The sequence below is a fragment of the Protopterus annectens genome, chromosome 11.part0 (genome assembly GCF_019279795.1).
Source record: "Protopterus annectens isolate FY-2018-M chromosome 11.part0, PAN1.0, whole genome shotgun sequence".
NCBI lineage: Eukaryota > Metazoa > Chordata > Ceratodontiformes > Protopteridae > Protopterus > Protopterus annectens.
Genome location: NC_056745.1, coordinates 377,451,701 through 377,472,455, shown reverse-complemented (window position 1 = coordinate 377,472,455; position 20,755 = coordinate 377,451,701). Strand labels below are relative to the sequence as shown.

The window sequence follows — 20,755 nt, the reverse complement described above, 5'->3', positions numbered from 1 at the left end:
AGACGCATCGGTGGTTCTAGGCAGTCTGTGTATTTTAGGCAGTCCACTAATTGCTGCTACAGCTGGGTGAGAGACTTCAAAAAAGTCCTATAGCTCCTTGGTTATCATCCTGTTCATTAGCATCTCATATAAGCTATCTTTTACATTATTTATCAATACAGTCAGATCTTTTCTGCTTAGCACTAAGTATGTTTCTTTTTTGCAGAACAGATCTTCCATTTTAGTTCTGTATTTATTGGAGCTCATCACCACAATAGCTCTTACCACAATATTGGTTCTCTGCATCAGTTCATTTAACACTTGGAACTCTTTTTCGGTCAGGTTACGCTATTGCTTAAATGTATTCCCTTGCCTGTTTTTATATATCTCTTGTTCACAAAGTCAAATGAACATTTCCACTTAAGGATGAATAGCAGGAACAAAGCTACTCATTTTTTTATATATACTTGTCTTTACATCTTCATTACCATCTTTACTACCAGATATATGCTTCAAAGTAAATTTTTGACCAAAGCATTTCAAGTCCATTACTGTTTCATGTAGTGGTGATTGTCTGGAGGGTATAAAACTTAAACCTTTCTCAAGTACACTTAATTGCTCCTCACTTAGCAGTAACTCAGAAATATTTACTACGAGTGATACTTTGTGATTATCTAATTCACTTTTCTTTTTTTCCCTCTCTGCTTGCTGACCTCTGGCTCCAGAATGGAATTATTTGAATGGCAGAAAGAATAACAAGAAGGCACGAATGTATTAACAAAGCAAGATGTAGCCCCAAAACAGTTGGTCTCAGAACCATCGAAAGAAGGATTTAGACCCTTTAGGAAGCTTAGTAACAGAACCAACAGTAATAATAATAATAATAAAAAAAAAGGAAAATACACGAGGACTAGCAGCGCAGGTTGATGTGCATGTGAATAAGGCATATGACACAGTGTTAAAGAAACAGAAGAATGGCTGTATAGTTCATCAAGAAGAAGGTGAAATTGTGGTACAAACACAGACGATTCTACGACTGAAGTAGGAGAAACAACAATGCCTTTGATAATGTGACTGGAACATTCCCTAAAAAAGGATCAACACATGTACCCCTCATGCAACAACTTCCTTTTTTATTACAGACAAAAACATTCTGGAGCTTGAGGTCGGCAAGCAGAGACAGGAAGAAAAAAAAGTGAATTCGATAATCGCAAAGTATCACTCGGAGTAAATATTTCTGGGTTACTGCTAAGTGAGGGGTAATTAAGTGTACTTGAGAAAGGTTTTGTTTTGTACCCTCTATACTATCGCCACTACATGAAATAGTAACGGACTTGAAATGCTTTGGTTGAAATGTTACTTTGAAGAATATATTTGGAAGTAAAGATGGTGGTGATGATGATGTAAAGACAGGTATATATAAAAAAAACGAGTAGCTTTGTTTCTGCTATTCATCCTTCAGTGGTTCCTCCAGAAGTTCATTCGAATTTTTGAACAAGAGATATATGAAAACAGGCAAGAGAATAAATTTAAGCAATATCTTAACCTGACCCAAAAAGAGTTCCAAGGGTTAAATGAACTGAGGTAGCGAACTGATATTGTGGTAAGACCAGCAGATAAAGGTGGAGCTATTGTGGTGATTATCTCCAATAAATACAGAACTAAAATGGAAGATCTGCTCAGCAAAAATGAAACGTACTTAGTGCTAAGCAGAAAAGATCTGAATGTATTGATAAATAATGTAAAATATAGCTTATATGAGATGCTAATGTACAGGATGATAACCAAGGAGCTATATGACTTTTTTGAAGTCTCTCACCCAACTGTACCAGTAATTAGTGGACTGCCTAAAATACACAAAGATTGCGTAGAACCGCTGATGCTTCCGATAGTAGCAGAAAGAGGCTGGATCACAGAGCCACTATCCATCTATCTGGAGAAGGAATTAAAGAAGCTATTGAGCAAAGCAAACACTGTTACAAGACTCTGCAGACTTCTTGCAACAACTACGTAAAAGTATGGAAAACAGATGCTCGTTTGAAGACTTGCTTTTGGCAACCTTGGATGAAAATTTATTTACATGCATACCAAACGAGTTTGGCATAGAATCAGTTCAGAAATTTGCTAGTCCTTTTCTATCCAGTATCCCATTAATTTGCAGTTTACTAGAGTTGGTACTGGAAAATGTGTTTACTTATGGCAGTACTTATTACTGGCAGAGATGGGGGGGTAGCAATGGGGACCCCCTGGGCTAATAGGTATGCCAATCTGGTACTTGCCAATGGGAAAAGGAGTGGTTGGATGACCCAGAAATACTTGGACCAATAAACTACTAATGTAGGGTAGATTTGTGGATGATATCTTTATTGCATGAGAAGGAAGTGAAACTTCACTCAACAATTTCATCGATTTTTTTGAGTATGACAACTACCTTCCTGAAATTTCAGGTTAAAAGCTCACATCATGAAGTAGAATTTTTGGATGAGAAATTGAGTTTAGATCCTATAAAAGGCATTGAAACAATGGTATAGAGAAACCTATGTGGCGTAATCATATGCTACACTACTCAAGTATGCATCCCATACATATTTTCCACAGTATAGTGGATAATCAAGCAGTACGAGTATCTAAATTTTGCACAAACGAAGACATTTATTTGATGGAACATGAGAAACTGTTGAATAACTTTATGGAAAGAGAGTATAAAGAAAAGAAGATTACTAAGGGTAAAGAGCAAATATGGGAATATGTGAACACAATGGTAGGCCTCATTATTCTAAGAGGAGTGACCAAGAGGTGAAGCAGAATAAAGAAAGCTGCACCAAAGAACATAAAGTATAAGGTGTACGATCACATACAGTACAGACAATGCAGCTATATGTGGCACTATTGGCCGATTTTAACTTCAGACATTAGAATTAAAGAACTGGCAGGAGAAAAACTCAACTTTGCATTTAAGAACAAAAAGAATTTAAAGAGGCTTTTTTGCCAAAATATGGAATAGAGATGAGGAATGATTTCGCTCAGGTTGCTAATACAAGGCCTAGCAGAGGTACACGCAAATGTGGTTTCTGCCAAGCATGTGCTTGGATCAACACACAAGATACATTTATGCATCCTGTAACTAAAAAGAGATATACTTTCCAAGGGCTGGTGAATTGCAACAGCAGAAACTTAGTTTATGTTGCAACCTGCAGTATCTGCACAGCTTATATAATATAGGTAAGACGAACAGAAAATTCAAGGAACGTGTTCTTCGCCACCTATGTGATATAAGAAACAAGGTAGAAACTAATTCTCTCTATCAACGTATTTCTAGATTTGAGAACAATTCATTTAGATTTATGGCTTTATCAAACATTAAAGAAAGTATACGAAGTGGTGACCTAATGATTAAAATGGAAGCTGAAGAAGCAAGGTGGATTATGGATTTGAGAGCGGATCATCCCCCAGGTTTGAGTCGGGAAGTACCCCTAAAACCTATATTAAAAGAGCGAGGCCTGAGAAATAACAAGTAAATACAATTTAAGCTTTCACTTTAAGAATTGTTATCCTCAGAATGGGAGTGGCAACTGCTTTGTATTAAAAAGAAAGTTTTTCTTATTTTCAACAGGTTCTGAAGAAGGTTAAGCATAACCGAAAGTGCTTATCCTGTATTTTATTGTTTATTTGTTTTATATAATAGAGTTTTTAACAGTTTAACCACAACTGGGAAGCTCCTACTTAAATCAATGTTTGTATCGAGTGCTTTAGCTGTTTTTAACAGCTCAACAGTTTTTGTAAGAGCTGGTAAGCTTCAGCTTAAACTGCTGTTTGTACCAAGAGTGCTTCAGCTGTTCTTAATGGTTTTCTATTGAAATGTCACAGTACAATTGCACGGCTATGAAGTATTCGAACAACAGATGTTTGAATACTTCATATGTGTGCAGGTTACATGAGCAAACATCATTTTTGTGAATGGACTGTGCATTCGCAAATATAACATTTGATCATGTAAAGGGATCGTGGTACAGTGCGATTAGGGAAATACATCCCATTCCTCACTGTAGTGTGATCTCAGAGTTGGAATATTAAGTTAGGGGGGTGTGGGGGGTGCACGGGGGCTTGCCTCCCTGTATAAATGGGATGTTAGGTTAGCTAGTTAGGGAGTTACGGGAAGGATGGGATTTTTGTTAAGTGCTGAAAATGTTGTGATCGACATTTTTAGCATTAACAGCTATTTTGTGACATTAGGGACGTTCTGTAATGTGTACTTTCAGCGAAACACTTCGCTAATAAGTACACTTTTTTTTTTTTTTCAAATTTCGAGATTATGATAGTAAACCATTCTTAACAGCCCAACAGCTGTTGTAAGAGTCAGTAAACCTCCACTCTAACTACTGTTTGCATCAAGAATGTTTCGGCTGTCTCAAACATCGCAACAGTTTTTGTAAAGACTACCAAGCTTCCACCCCACTGTGGTTTGGGTTCTATATTAGAACACCGAACATTCAAAATGTCGAGTGTTCTAATATCGAACCCTAGCAATCGAAAAAAAAAACATTGAACATTCGGAACAGCAGATTTTTTCCAAGGGAAAAAATTTGCTGTTCCAAAACATACAACACAAGCACACCAAACAAACAGAAATCCACACATGTACACCTAAACTCTTACACCAAACCCTACACTAAACTATACATACACCACTAACTATCCACTTACCTTAACCCAAACCCTAACCCTAAGGTCCGTCACTATCGTACAGTCACCTCACCTGCGCCCTAACCCTAACTCACCTAACCCACATGTCCACACAATCACACACTTACCTGAACCCGACCCATAACATTCCACGAGAGCACTGAAAATATTGAGGCAACAGAAACAGACAACCAAATTCTTTCCCTAGGAAAGAATTCTGTTTACTGTTTCTTTGATATTTTCAGCGGGGTCGATTTATTAGAACATTCGACATTTCAAATGTTCAGTGTTCTAATATAGACCCGCGGTTTGTACTAAGAGTGTTTCACTATGTGAGAGCAAGAGGTGGCATGTTCATTCTTTTTTCTTACATATTTTATATTTGTTTGAACGGCCTTTAGTGGTGTGATTTGGTCTTTGTGCTTTCTTCCAGGATGTTGGTTCTTCTCCTTCTTTTAAAATACTGTTAAACAAAACCGTCCAGATCATTATCAGTTTTTCCCTCTTAGCTTCCAAACTTCCACAGGAATACCACTTATTCCTGGGTACTTTACTCCGAATTGGTTATATATTACCATTTTATCTCATCTCCTCCTGTCCTAACTTGTTAGTATTTGAGCCTCATCTCCCTCCAACCCTGACATGTTTAATTTTTCCGTAAACCTTTCCATTTATGCCTTTTCCTATTTTCATTTTTCTCTGCTTTATCTGGACCTTCATAAAACTTTTTGAAATATTCTAGCACCTCTACAGAATCTCTTGTTGTCTTCCTTGTTATAGGCTCCCTAAGCTTTTAGACAATCCTTTCTACTTTCTGTTGCCAGTGTTGTTGTGCTAAAAGTTTTTCTGCTCTGGAGTTATCAAACAGTCTTTCTAAATTCATGCATATCATTCTGCAGTTGATCCTGTTCTTGTTCTGAGAGATTACCCCTGTTCTGCAATACTTTAACTTTTGGTCAGTCCCTCTGAATAATTCTTGTTACTTCTTAAACCACATCTCTCTTTCTTTTATTTCCATCCTACTTTTAAACTCCACTTTATTTTTCCCCACTCTAGTCTAGACCAGTTTTTGTATCTTGGGGAATATGTAAATTCACTCCCTACTACTGAATTCACGTTTTCCATGCCAAATATTTTCATAAATTTCTTCAAAATTCTACCCTCCCTTGTTGCATTCTCTCTTCTAGGACCCCCCCCCCCCCAATACATCTTCACTGCTGCAAATCAAATTCCAGTCCGTGCCTATAATATTCCCTACTGAAAGCTGATTATTTCTCCCAGAATTTTCTTAAGCTCCATTATAGCAATTTTAGGTGTAATATAAATACATGCCAGTATAATCCTCCTCCCTTGCCAGTAGTTCCTTAGTATCACAAATCTACCATAATTATATTTTTATCCTTTTCTATCACTATCTGAGATCCTGTTGCAATTAATATAAATACTCCTCTTTTCCTTTGCCCCAGGTATTCCACTGAATAACCATCCTGAAAACCTTTTTTTTATCAATGTGTCTCCTATAACAAAGGTATTTGCACTGTACATTTTTAATGTAGTTCATACTCTTTCTTTTTTGTATACATCTTTGAGACCATTTACATTTAAAGCTAATATAGAAGGTGTCATTATGTCAAAAAGTATTATTCCCACCTTTTATGTGTATTCGCTTTAAGTGTGTGATTCCAACTTTTGTGTTACATGCATACAGTAATGTTTGGCAGGTTGATTTTTTGTATAAAGTTGTTTCTTGTCATCTATCAATTATCTTACAAAACATTTTGTTTTATTGAAATCCCTCAAGCCAAAAAACACCTCCAATACACCCCTAAAACCTATTATCTTCATACTAGCACACAAAACTATGTACATCTTCAAATATTGAAGTTTTACCCTCCTAATAGGAAAAATTGTCCAAGACTGACAGCCACACTCGCAGACTAGGGTTATGCATGCTAAGACACCCGTGCTTCTATTAAGTGCTGTTTGGTTTTCTCTCATCTTTATTGGTTTCCCAGGTTGGGAAAACACTTGAATGCTTTCAGAAAACATTATCTCCTAGCCATTGAAAGAATTCTGTTTTTATTGCTCTCTATCAGATTGTCTCCATGGAGACATGAGAACCAGATACAGTTGTTTCTATAAGCAGTCATTTATTTGCTAGATAAATTACTTTTTTTTCTTTGCTTTCTCTTAAAACATTTTACTATATTAAGCCAAGGGCCTTAATTCAGTCATTCTTCTTTGCAATAGTGAAAAAAGCATATCATTTTCTTGTAAGCTACTGTTTTGATCAGAGTTATCTATTTTACGTTGCAGTGCTTACATTTCTTAAAACTAAACAAGGAGAAAGAAGGGAAAAAACAGGAATACCTGTTTACTTTAGTGTCCCCATTGCACTCAAATAACAGAGAGAACTTCTGGCATGCAGATTTTGTCATGTATTATAAAAACACTACTATTAAGAACAAAATTTTGTTTAAAGTTTACTCTTTCCCTCCTAAATGTTCATCCAAACATTTAATGGCATGAAGTAAGGGCATATGCTTTAATGTATCCTACAAGTTTAACAAAGTCCAAAAAAAAGTCCAAATATTTCCAGATTTTCTTGTTCTGTCATGTTTCAAAAATATGATTAATGGTTTCTTATTCCACATTTGTCAATTTCTGAGTTGCTAGTTTTATTCCCGTTTATCTCCATCTCCTAAATCCAGTCTCTGCTTCATTTCCAGTGTACTCCCTGTTCTAGTCAGCTCTTGTGTTTTTTTCTTTCTCAGGCATTTTCTGTTGAAACATTGGAAAAGGATTTACTGTCACAGTCTCTGTGATCTTTTTCATCAGAAGAACAAGAATCAGAATCTCCTTCTGTTTCATAACTAACTCTTTGTTGGGCAAACTTTTTTGTATTTCTTAGCATGCTCTACATCCAAAAAAATGTCCTTTCAGGAAAGAGTATTCTGAAAATAGCTGGGTACAGCAGCTTCAGTCACACAACTGCTTCTCGACATTCCCTGATTAGGGAAATAAATTTGATCCTTTTCTGCGTGGGGTACAGTGAATAATCATTTTCCACAAACACTCTACTGCCTTCCACTTTTATTACTTTGTCCTTCTGCCACAGTTTTGTCAGAATCAACTCCTTCTGCTTGTAGGATTGCATCTTTACTATTAAAGATTTAAGTTGCTTTCTCATGGCCAAGTTTGAAACAGACACACAATGTACCCTTTCTCTGAACAGCAACTGCTGTGGAATACCAGTTCAGTAGCTTATTTGTGCTTTCATAAAGTTAATACAGTCTGTTCCATCAATCTTGTCTGGTACAGCAGAAAATCTCAGGTTTTCCCTATGTGCTGTGTTCTCTAATTCTATTATTTTTTTAAAAAACATCTCCTCCTGAGCAGTCTTATCCAGCCAGCCTTGATCTCTGTTTCTTTGCAGTTTTATCACCTCATATGAATGTATTTTAAAACTTCCTGTATTTTTCCAGCCTTTTGTTATTTGAGTTGATATACTCCTTTAGTGTTTTATTTATTTTAATCAGTTCTGAGTACATTTGACTTATTTTTTCCTGTAGGTTACTGGAAGCCATGTATTGCACCAAAATTGGAGCTTACACTGCTTTTTGCTGAACAGCTGCAGAATTCTTCCCAGTCATTGTTTTTTCGTCACCTTTTATGATTGATTTTCTTTCAGGTTCTCTGAATTTCATTTTTTGCTGGCATCTAGGCAGTGCGCTTACTAGACAGTTACTGAAATTTACTCCAAAATACAAGTTTATTAGTTCTCTCTTTTGAGTTTCCGTTTTCACACAGGGATAGCTGAAATTGAGCTGTTACTCAATTTGTAGCCATCTTGGAAGGCTCTGCTCTTTCTGCTTTGTATGTTTGTAGTAGCTCCTTTTACCCTGATAAGGAAAGACCTGCTTGTAAAGGTCCCTAAAATGCAATCCTAAAAAAAAAAAATAAAGTCTACTTGGATTCTCTCAGAGATTCTCTTTATCATATTTTTATATCACTGCACAGTATATATATTGCTAAACCTTGTTTTTTTTTATTTTTTATTGTAAATTGGATGAGTTTATTCACTTAAAATTGCAGCAAAATGCCTTGCTTTCAGTAGCTTTGTGAAAAACAATGGTGTACGTTCGTTTTTGAACACTGTACTGCAGGAACATCTGTTAAAAGGTTTGGGATAATACTAGCTGCAGCTAAATTTTTTTTCCTATTCTGTAATTTGTTCCAGGTATATCTTTTAGTAGAGGTGTTTCTGGATAGTTTTTATGGCTTTTTGGGACTGTGGTGTACTCTCCTTTATCTAATGCTTCCTTTTCTAGCATGAACACTGTTCAATTTTTGCATCTTGAAATTTCATAATTATTCCTGCTGGTTGTCTCTTGAGCAGATATAAATGTTTGCCTTTCACTGAAAGGTGTCATTGTTTTCTTTGAATACTTGCATAGAAACTTTTATGTTTGCATCAGTATTCACCTTTTGATTGTATGATCTTTCTTTTCCAGGCTCCAGTATCTTAGAAGACAGACATTGCTTACTCATTTATGAACTGCACTTTTAAACTTTCTTGCTCCATTTCTCTTTTATACTGTGCTGTTAGCCGACAAGGAGGTGTTTAGGTTGACTGACTTCTGAACTGGGCAAGAAAATATTCCAAAACAAGTCTGAAATGCTTTGTGCATAGAATATGTTCTTTTTCTTCTCTACTTAAATTTTGCATTCATTTATTTTAATTTACCTTTTGTTTTTGTTTTTAGGCTTATTCGAGTGCAAGGCATTTGATACTGCATCGAATGTTTTAATTTGCCTTTTTTCCCCCAGATTTGTAGTTTTATACCATGTTAAGTAGTGTATGACATTTTTGCAATTTGTCTGGGATAATATCATGACTGAGGTTGTCATTCACAAAGCCAGGTAGGTTTCACTAAATTTCATTTGTCACTTTGTAATTCAAGTTTTACTGGAGTACTGTTGCATTTATTTCTTGATTGATTGATCAATTGCCTGTGCTGTATCTGTTAATGCCTTTTTAGAGTACTTGCTGAAAAGGATGCTGAAATGAAACTATTTTAGTAAGCAATTATAGCTCACATGCTTATGTATTGCCTTGTAATTAAAAATCCTGGGAGTGAGTTTTAGTCCTAACTCCCTTCTTCTCTTGGAAGGAAACTTATTTTCATATGTTTGGTATTCCAATTGCAGTGCTATATTTTGCTGCTATCCACTTGACTGATGGTGATGATTTTTTTTTTTAATATTGGAAGGGTCCCTTGGAACTTTCTTGTACTTAAAGAAAATGGATTAACTGAAATATTAAATATGTCAAAGAATCAGTGAATCATCTAGTTTATTCAGCACATTTGCAGCTTAAAAAAAGACCTTGGACCTTTGAACTGTTAGAGAGAAAAGAGGAATATCCACTATTTTTTTTTTTTTTTTTTTTGAAATGATGATGTTTACTTCTTGATAGTCTTATAGCTTTTTTTACGAGTTTCTTTTACCCGAGTTGTAGTTGGATGTCTAGATAGTTTTCAGAGCACTTCCAATGTGTCACCAGGTAGGGGTATTTTTCCTTCATCCCATCCGGTGGTAGATGTTCATCATGGATGTGATATAAAGTGTGGAATTGCTCCATTATTCCTGCCTTCATTGATTTTACTAGTAATAAGGAACTTGTTTATTTATAATTTCCTTTGGTGTAGTGTACTAATGTGAGATGGACTGATTTCAGGCATAGTCACTTGGAAATCGTAGGTTGTTACAACTAATGGATGGATTAGTAAATTACTTTAAGCCATACAGTGTGTTGAAAAAATCACCAATAAAGAGCTAACAAAGCAAAAAAGTTGACAATAGTGTAATGTTATGTGCTTCATAGTACCAAGATGTAGAATGCTTTTTACTTAAATAATCCATGTAATAAATAAAGTAGCTTATGCATCATCCAAGGAGAGACTTGTTTGTAAATTAAAGGTTTAGTATAATGATTTAAGTAGTAGGGCAAGCAGATCCTGTCAGAGCTTATTTACATGCTACAAAAGTAAGATTGCCTGCTCCCATATTGTCCTAGTAACTGTTAAAAGGAACATAGACGTACAAACAAACAAGGGGGTGAAAAGCCCTTTTCTGGTCATGTTTGCATGTACAATATAAAGTATAGTATGAAAAAGAAATGTTAACTCTGAATTCCAGCTGCTGTTGTGCTTTTCTAAATGATGAGGCTTGAGATTCCCAGTGTTGAGAGGACAGTAGAGAGGGCACATGTTCAAATACTCTTCTAATTGTATTTTCTTAAAGAGGTTTCTAAAAAGTGTTTCAGCACTCAAAGATGAATCAGTGTGAATCTTCTCCTTAAAGTAAGTTTCATGAGTTGCTAATATGATGATCGTTTTTTTTTTTCTAGGAGAGAAGCCATAAGTCATATCGGCCACTGACTGTCCTTACATTTCGCTTGAACTACCTATTCAGTGAACTCCGTTCAGCATCGTACCATGGTCTCAACATAGTTCTGCATGCTGTTGTATGTGTGTTATTCCTGAGGGTCTGTAGGATTTTCCTTGACAGCAGATCCAGCCTTGTAGCTTCTTTGCTGTTTGCAGTTCATCCAGTTCACGTAGAAGCGGTAAGCTAACTTTTTAGATTAAATATGAAACATATTTTGTGTATATCACATCTGCAAAAAAATTTTTTTTTTTGTATGCTTTTCTTCCAATGCTACATTTATGCAGCAGGGTACAAGACTGCATTATTATAGTCGTGCAGTAAGGTTGTATTTGTGCAGTAAGGATGTATTTGGAAAATCCAGAACATACTTCTTTATTGACGTTGTTAAATGGGATAGAGCCCTGATCACAGAAGACAATTTTCAATCTCTGCAAGGAATAAAAGACAGTCTCCCACAGGGAAAGTGACCAATAAAGGTAAAAATACAGGAATAATCAAAAATAGAAACCTCAGTCACGGCAAGTAAATAAAATGTACATTTATTGTTAAAAAGACCATAATAAGTAAGCGCTTTCGCGGTTCAGCACAACCGCTCATCAGACTTCATTTGCTAACTGAAAGCGTACCCTTTATATAAACACAATCAACATAGCATGATTAAAACAATTAAAAGCAATTAAAAATAAAAGCAACAGAGGCATCCAGAGTTTATATACACAATTAGTGTATGTGAATCCACATATAAGAAACCTAATGTTCCAAACATCTAGATTTTAAAAAAGGTTTTAATGAAACTTTACTATTCAAACCAGGGGGCTTATCAGCCTGTAAACGTATAATCCATTTTTGTTCTATTTCTTCAATTTTATTACATAGATCACCACCTGTGTTTACACCTATATGCTCAATGCCAAAAAAATGGAACTCCTGGTCTAGCACTTCTCTCAAAACATGCTGTGTGCGAGTACACTAGTTTCTTTGCTGTTACGCATGTCCCTGTAATGTGTGTATATAAAGGGTACGCTTTCAGTTAGCAACTGAAGTCTGGTGAAGCGGTTGTGCAGAACCATGAAAACCTTACTTTTGGTCTTTTTATCAATAAATGTACATTTTATTTACCTGCCGTGAGTGACCGAGGTTTCTATTTTTGAATTTTCAATCTCTGCCTGGATAAAGCAAACAAATGCAGTAAAAGTAACAGTAATTACTGTAATAATATACGTTGAGAATAACACACAAGCAGTTGGAAAATTTTACCACAGTATAGAAGTCAGAGTTTTAAACTCAAATGAAACTAAAGGACCATATACAGTGAGTTAAAATTACAAAACAAGCTGTGAATAGAATGTTTACAAAATGTATTTACAAAGTCAGACATTGTATACAGCAGGAGAGGGAATAGGAGATGCATGAGTTGTGAAGTAGAGGTGTAAGGTAAGCTTGGTGCAGGAAGAGAAAAGAAGGGAAAAAGAGAGAGCGCTCTAATAAAATGTACTGCTGAAAGGGAAAAAATGAGGAGGAGAATGTGCTTGCTTCTGATACCCATTTTTTTAGTTTGTAGTGATCATTATAGAGCTCATCTCTGGCATCTAATTTTTATTAAAAAAATCTGCATTATTAAACACAGCTTATTAAACTTGATTCTCCTCTCATAACAAATCAAGGCCATTGTCTTCCACTGTACAGAACACTGATTGGAACTTAATGTCTGTCACAAAGGCTGCCAGATTGTGCTGTTAGTGACCGAGGTTCAGCTAGTGTCATAAGCACCTGATTGCCTTGGTGGGTGGTGGGAGCACACAGTTGGAGTCTAGCTCATCCATCTCAGGGATGGATGGGGATATGCCACTTCTGTAGTGCTCCTGTTTTGTAAATACAGTGGAAAACTTCAGCATGACCATCACATAATGGATGTGTGCAGGCAGATATCCTGTACTGCATACACTGGAGTGTGGTGTATATACGCTGACTTGCTGCAGCATTTGTCCTGGTAAACGGCAGTCTACAGTGGTTGACACACAGATGTGATTGGCCATCTTGTATCTGGCTCACTGCTGTGTAAAAATACTGAATCTCCATAGCTAGAAGGCATTCTTCCCTTGTAGTGCTCTTGATACATGGCAAGTCTTGGAGAGAGAGGGCTGACATCAGAAGTGGGGCTGCATAAAAAAGGCATCGACTTCCTCAAAAGGAAAATGGTCCTTATCATACCTCTCATAGGAAGTTACTGGGCTAATGGGCCTAGGGCTCTTACAAGCCTAGCCAAGTTCTACTCTTATTTCAACAATTGGCACCAATTGACCCTGTCCAAGATGTACACAGGTGAAACCCTGGGGCAAATTTAGTTACCCATCCAGTTGTCCAAGTTGTGTTTGAAGAGGGCCAATGAGGTGCTTTGTTTGACATGAAGTGGGAGTCCATTCCAAAGGTGTGGTAGCCTCTGGGAGACAAATCTGTCCGTCCCGCAAGTTCTTTTAATGTTACATACCAGGTCAAGGTCTTCAGAGCGAGTAACCCGTGCACCGTTTGACTTGCGGATATGCAGCATTTCCAGTAAAGCAAGGTTAAAGATTGCCTTATATGAAAGACCTAGATCACCTCTGAGTAGCCTGTATGAAACAAAATAAATTGACGGTGATTTCAGACGATCCGCATAGGGCAGGTGCTGAAGACCTTGAATTTTCCTTGTGAGGAACCTTTGTGGTCTCTACAATTGCTGCAGGTGATTGGAAAGGTATATACCAAATGGGGCATTGCACTCAATTATTGGCCTGATGAGGGAAGAGTACAGAGAGGTTATAACTTCTTTTTTTTCTGGATACAGTGCCCTTACTTCTGAGATGAGTGATGTAGACTCCCCTTCTTACCACTGTGGAGACATGGTGATCAAAGGTGAGGCTGCTGTCAACCTGTATGGACAGGTCTCTCACCCCACTGAGTGAGTACTTAGGGTGTTGTTATTGATGTGGTAGTTAGCAGGAACATCGCTCTTAACAAAAGGGATAATACATTTTTTTTTTTTTTTTTGCATTGAGTTTAAGGCCATGATTTTGGCACCAGTCATTTGTTTGTGTACGACACTTTTGTAGGATATTGACATCGTTTGGAGATTCTATGACCACTCCCAGTTTGTAGCCATCAGCAAATTTAGTCAGCCGTAAACCTTTAGTTTTAGCTGTACTTTGGAGAAATAGATTCCAAACACTAGAGGCCCCAGGACTGGGCTCTGTGGAACACCACTGATTACAGGTCAGCTGTTGGAAGTGCAGTCCCCTATTATGACTGTATAGGTTCTGTCAGTGAGCCATTAGCAACCCATCTAACAATATAAGGGTATATACCAAGCTGGGTGAGTTTGTCCGTGATGCCTGAGTGGGGGATAGTGTCAAAGGCCTTGTCTAAGTCTAGGTAGGCTGTATGCACAGATTTCCCCTCATCCAGGGCCATGGTGACTCTTTCAAAGAAGTCCACCAAGTTTAACAGGCATCATCTCCCTTTCTGAAATCCAAACTGAGTAGAGTCAAGTGTTTGAAGATTATATCTTTGTTGATGAGGTCCATGATGATTCGCTTCATGGCCTTGCAGATGAGGCTAGTCAGGCTAATAGGTCTATAGTTATTGGGGTCAGTAGAAGCACCGCCTTTGTGCAAGGCGATAACGTTGGCCGATTTCCATTACACTGGGATGAAGCCAGAGCTTAGACTATGATTTAAAGTAGTACCCAGTGGTGTTGCTAATTCTTGTTTGAGCCCATATAGGACACAACATTGATGTTATCGGGTCCCATAGATGATGTGTTTTTGGACCTGCTCCTTAGAGATACAAGGTAGAGGACGGGTGGTAGGAATGTCATGGGGTATGTGTGGTGGGGACAGGGGAGTGGTTTTCACAGAACCTGTCTAACAGGTTAGCTATGTCCACAGGCTGTGTATAGTACCAGTTCAACACAAGTCTGGGCCTTTCCTTTTAGGTTACCGATGTAACTAAAGAACTCCTTATGGTTGTCCTTAATTGAGGAAGCTAATTTGGATTCCTAGTTTGCTTTGGAGGACTTCACAGGACGTCTTATTGGCTTGTTTAAGCTGAGGAGGGAGTGTTTCCGGTTATAGCTCACTCCCTCTTACTCTTGGACAACAATTTCTTCCTCTTATTGTAAAGCCTATTACTGGCAGTTGTCTACCAGGCAGGTTTTCTCTTCCTTGTTTAACTGGTATGGCCGAGTCAATGCATTTGTACAGGTGTTTGTATAAAGCAATGGTGTAGAACTATGCATAGTTGCCAGTTCCATCTGATGGGGGAGGTGCAGTAAAGCCATTTAGACTATTCTGTAATAGGTTATAATCTGCTTTGGAGAATTGTTTAGTTTAAATTGCTGCTGAGGAGGGGTCAGGTGTGACAGTTACTTCAAATGAGACTGATTTGTGGTGAGATCTCACTGGGGAAGATCTCGCAGTAGAGGTGCTACAGTGGATGTTCTTAGTGTTTCACTGTTGCAGTCCTCAAACTTGGGTTATTTGCCTGCAGGTAGCCCTCAGTCAGCCCGAATACCAGATACTTAGTATTTCTGCGTCAGTTGCTGTCGCTCCAGGACTGATTTCAGGTCATCAGGGGGTATAAAAACAGGCAGCCGATGCCATTACATCAGTCTTTCTTGCCGAGGAGCCTGAAACAGAAACATGAGTGCCAGTTGGCCGCTACCCGAGTTTTCTAAAGCTAAGTACCTCATTGGGGATCCTTTTTTCTTGCTCTAACTGATGTCAGAAAAAGTTAACAATTGTCTTGCCTGTGGAAAGCAAATACCACATCGAGATTTCCATTCTTACTGCGTCACCTGTTTAGGCCCAGACCACGCTGTACCTCGCTGTCGGTTTTGTCCCTTGTTCAACACGCAAACTATTTGTCGTCAGGCCCTTAATGTCACTAAATACTTTCGTTCTCGATCTCCATATTCCAAAATGACTTAGATAAGCCATCCGACTACCGATATTCTGAAAAAAATGTAATGATAAAGACAGACCGCACAGGTCCAAAGCTGCAGACGACGCTTCTGTTAAGCTAGTCGACAGTTCGCCTGTACTTAGTGAGGTGCTTTCGCAGCCCCTGATGGCAGCTTCATTGGATTCGCAGGCCTTTACCGAGACCCGTTCTGAGTCCGGTATGCTGCGAGACTCTTCTTCGACTATGGAACCTGCGGATGTCTCTACCTTGCATGGGTCTGAAGCCACTGAGCAGGCATCAACTTCTGAGGAAGTTCTTCGCACTACTGATGTTTGACACAAATCAGCGACTTCTTTCACATCTTCAGTTCTGTCTAAAACCACCAAGTTTCTAAGGCCACGTGTACGCGCTACGCCTAAAAAAACGATGACCAAAGTGCATGCACCTGCTCCCTTGCTACAACATCAAATGCTTAAAATGGCAGAAGACCTTATGTTGATTAGGGGAAGTCAGCTTTCCCCTGTGAAGAGAAAGAGACCTGTCCCCAGCAGCTTCAACAGACCAAGAGTCCGACTACTCTGAGGTATCTGATTATGAAGACATGCCCTTATCTGCTTATGAGGATTCAGATGCAGAATAATCCATTCTCTCTGCCTCTCCTCCAGAGGACTTTTCTTTTGGTGAAACCTTACATAATTTAAGAGAGCATTTCTATTGGGAATGCCAAGATTATCCCCCGTCCAAAAAGAGACAGAGAATTTCTAGATTTGCCACAACATAGGCCTTTAGCAATACCCCCAGTCCTGGAGGTTGTGGATGATGTCTTTATTGGAATCCAGTCTTGCTCCTGATACTTTATCCCCTGCTCCTAGGAAACCAGACAGGTACTACATAGTACCTGACTCTCTCAAATTCCTTTTCAAAAATCCTACTGCTGACCCAGAGATTATCTCCCAGGGGCCTAAAGGTGTCAAAGCAACTACAGCTAAGAATCCCACCCCTTCGGACAGGGATTCCAGAGCTTTGGACAGATGGGGTAAGAAAGTATATACCTCTGCAACTCTTGCCATTAGGGCTTTTGAATGGTCAGTTTCACATGCTGACGTGCCAACAACATATTATGGAACTTATTAAGCAAAAAATAGCAGTCTATACAGACTGTGCAGAAAGTAAAGAATTGCAAGAGCTTATGCATTCTGCAAGCCAAGTCAGCAAGCATACATTGCAGTGTGGCTTTGGTGCCCTAGAAGCATCTTGCAGGGCAGCAGTCACTGGTTCTGTACTGGGACGGCATGCTTGGCTTAAGGAGCAGACCTTGCCAGACCATGTCAAATCAAAGTTATTAGACGCTTTTTTGAACAAGGGCAATCTGTTTGGCACCAAAGCAGAAGAGGTTCTTAAAAAGATGGAAGAAAAAGCTTAAATCTATGAAGACAGTCAAAGAATTCTTGCAAGTACAGCATCCTAGATTCAGTAGGCATTACCCCTTGAAACATTGGTCCTTTCCAGCCCCCTCAAGGCCATCTCAAACTAGACCCAGGGGAAACAGACCCCCCCCCAGACTACAATCTCAGTGTATGTAGAGATCTAAGCACTGGAGTGCATCCACCTTCAAAGCGAGGAGTGCTAAGCCACCCCTTACGGAAAGAATTCCCAGTGACTTCTGTACTCCACTCCCCACCTCTACCCAGCTGCTTGTACCCCTAGGGGGAAAACCTGCCTTTCATGCAAAAAACTGGATGCCCATCACCAAAGACCGATGGGTCCTCAACGGTGTATCCTAGGGGTACAAATTTTACTTCCACTCTCTGCCAACCCCAAAAGGGTTTCAAGACCTTCCTCCAAACCAGTGGGCAGAGGCACAAAACCAAGTTCAGTCCTGCTCTCTATCAGGGCAATTCACCCTGTTCCTGCGGAGTAGATAGGTCAAGGATTCTATTCCAGACTTTTCCTGGTACCCAGAAAAGAGGGCTCTTGGTGCCCAATCCTAGATCTTTCAATTCTCAACACCTTCCTGGTGGTACCAAAATTCAAAATGCTCACCCTGCAGCAGCTTCTACCTGTGCTAGCCTAAGATGCCTGGTTAGTCACCCTAGACTTAAAAGAAGCCTATCTGCACATCCCTATAAGGGAGTCATGCAGGAAATATCTACGTTTCAGGGTAGGATCTATGCATGATCAGTTCTCTGCACTTCCCTTTGGCTTATCCACTGCTCCCAGAGTATTCACAAAATGCTTGGCTCCAGCCATTGCTTATTGCAGGCAGAGAAATATTCAAATTTACCTGTACTTGGATGACTGCCTGATTCAGGCAGACAGTCAGGAAATGCTGTTGCATCACCTGACATTTGTAAAAAAAAACTTCTAACATCCCTGGGGTACACCATCAAAAAAAAGAAATCAAAACTAGTCCCCAGTCAAAAGATTGTATTCCTGGGAGCAAGCTTGAACACAGCATCCCAGATGGCATTCCTCACTTCAGAAAAACAAGCCTATCTGACAGACTATTTTACTCAAATGGCCACCAGAACCCAGTTATCTGCAAGGAAAATCCTGCAGGCCCTACGGTTCATGGCCTCATGCATCCTACTAATTCCATATGCAAGAATGAATATGAGGAAACTTCAGTGGTACTTAAAAAGTCTTTGGTGCTAACATTCTCAGGACCTGGAAACCGTAATTCCTGTTATACCCGGTCTAAGGACAGAGTTTCTTTGGTGGGCAGCAGCATGCAACCACAACAAGTGACTGACCTTTACTAACCCCCCGCCACCCAGACCCTAACCACAGACTCATCAGACTATGCCTGGGCAGCACACATGGACGGCAAGTGCATTCAGGGCCACTGGAGCCCAAGTCAAATTCATCTGCACATCAACCAAAAAGAGATGCTAGCTGTGCAGCATGCTCTGACAGCTTTCAGATCCTTACTCTCACCAGGACACCTGCTAATAAAAAACGACAACACCACAGTTATGTGGTACATCAGCAAGCAGGGGGAACCCATTCTTACCCACTCTGCAGGCTAACCATAGCCCTGTGGAACATGGCCTTGGACATGCATGTCCATCCGCAAGCTCAATTCCTGCCAGGCAAACAAAACTCACTGGCAGACGACTTAAGCAGAAATCTCCTAGACCCACACAAGTGGCAGAGCCCAGCACCTTCAACCTTCTGATTCAGAAATGGAGGACCCCAGAGATGGATCTCTTTGGCTCCCCCTGCAATCACCAGCTCAGCAAATTCTGCACTGTGAATCCTCACAGCAGGGCCTGGAAAGTGATGCCCTATCTTTTCAGTGAGTAAATCTCTCAATCTGTGCCTTTCCCCCTCTGCCACTTCTCTCAAGAGTATTACTCAAGATAAGACAGGACAGACAAGGACAGTTCTGATTGCTCCGGACTGGCTACAACAGCACTGGTACCCACTCCTGCGCAGCCCGTCACTGGTGCCATCCTGGCACCTACACCAGAACCCAACCCTGCTCTCTCAGCAGGGCGGACAGATTTTGCATCTGTAACTGCAAACCCTAAGTCTTGCAGCCTGGCTTATTCCTTGAATTCTCCCCCAGTAACCAGCCTAAGCAAGCAGGTGCTGGACATCATTCTTATAGTTCATAGGTAGGTACTAGGCTATCAGCCCAAGGGCCTACGTAAGCCTAGCCAGCAAGGTACCATAGCTTACTTCACCCAAGAAAGTTCTTGAAGCCAGAAGACCCAGTACAAGAAAATTCTATGCTGATAAGTGGAAAAGGTACTGCTGCTGGATTCAGTCTAAAGAAGAGGACACAACTCTGCCCTCCCTGCCTCTAATCCTGGATTACTTAACAGATCTACTCCACAGAGGCCTATCCTTCTCCATTAAGATACATGCCTCTGCCATTTCAGCTCATTACAACACTGAGCCTTTTCTCTTCTCTCATCCTCTTATCATACATTTCCTGAGAGGGGCAGACAACTTAAGGCCACCAAGGAGAGCACCCACCCCTGCTTGGAACCTTAACTTTGTACTGGAAAAGCTCACGCCCCCCCCCCCCCCTTGAACCTGCAGCATCAGCAGAGTTAAAATTCCTCTCTTGGAAAACAGCCTTGCTTCTGGCCATCAGTTCAGCTAGAGGAGTGTCTGAGCTACAAGCACTTATGGCTATGGAACCCTGCATTATTTCCATGCTGCCAGGATTTTCCTCAGGACTAACCCTTCCTTTATGCCTAAAATGGTGTCCAGTCAACCAATCCATCCATTTTCCAACTTTCTTCCCTAATCCTCAAAATAAAGGGGAAAGGATCCTGCACTCCTTGGATGTGCACAAACAGCTCAGATTCTACCTTGATAGGACTAAGCCGTTCAGGAAATCTGACCAGTTACTAGTCAGCTTTGCACCAGGGGCAGAGGGCAAGGGCATTTCAATACAAACCATTTCCAAATGGATAGCACACTGCATCCATTTCTGCTACAAGCACCATGGGAAACCAACCCCTCAGGGTGTCAGAACACATTCCACTATGGCAACCTCTACCTCTACAGCATTCCTCAGAGGAGTCCCTACCAGGGACATCCTGGAAGCTGCTATCTGGAGTTCTGTACACACCTTCACCAAGCATTACTACCTGCCTATCTTTTCCAAATCCAGGGCAGGTTTTGCAACAGCAGGCATACTAACCAGCCCAAACTCTTCTTGACTGCCTCCACCCTTCTTCAGCTT

General features: G+C 39.7%; 1 protein-coding gene across 1 annotated transcript in view; it reads left to right on the top strand.

The window, feature by feature from the left end:
• TMTC3 (transmembrane O-mannosyltransferase targeting cadherins 3) overlaps nucleotides 1-20,755 on the top strand; it is a gene marked incomplete in the record, with an annotated part of 998,858 nt that overhangs the window by 68,929 nt on the left and 909,174 nt on the right. Inside the window, 1 exon segment of the mRNA XM_044087864.1 lies at nucleotides 11,075-11,293. Coding sequence (XP_043943799.1) covers nucleotides 11,075-11,293 — 219 coding nt within the window.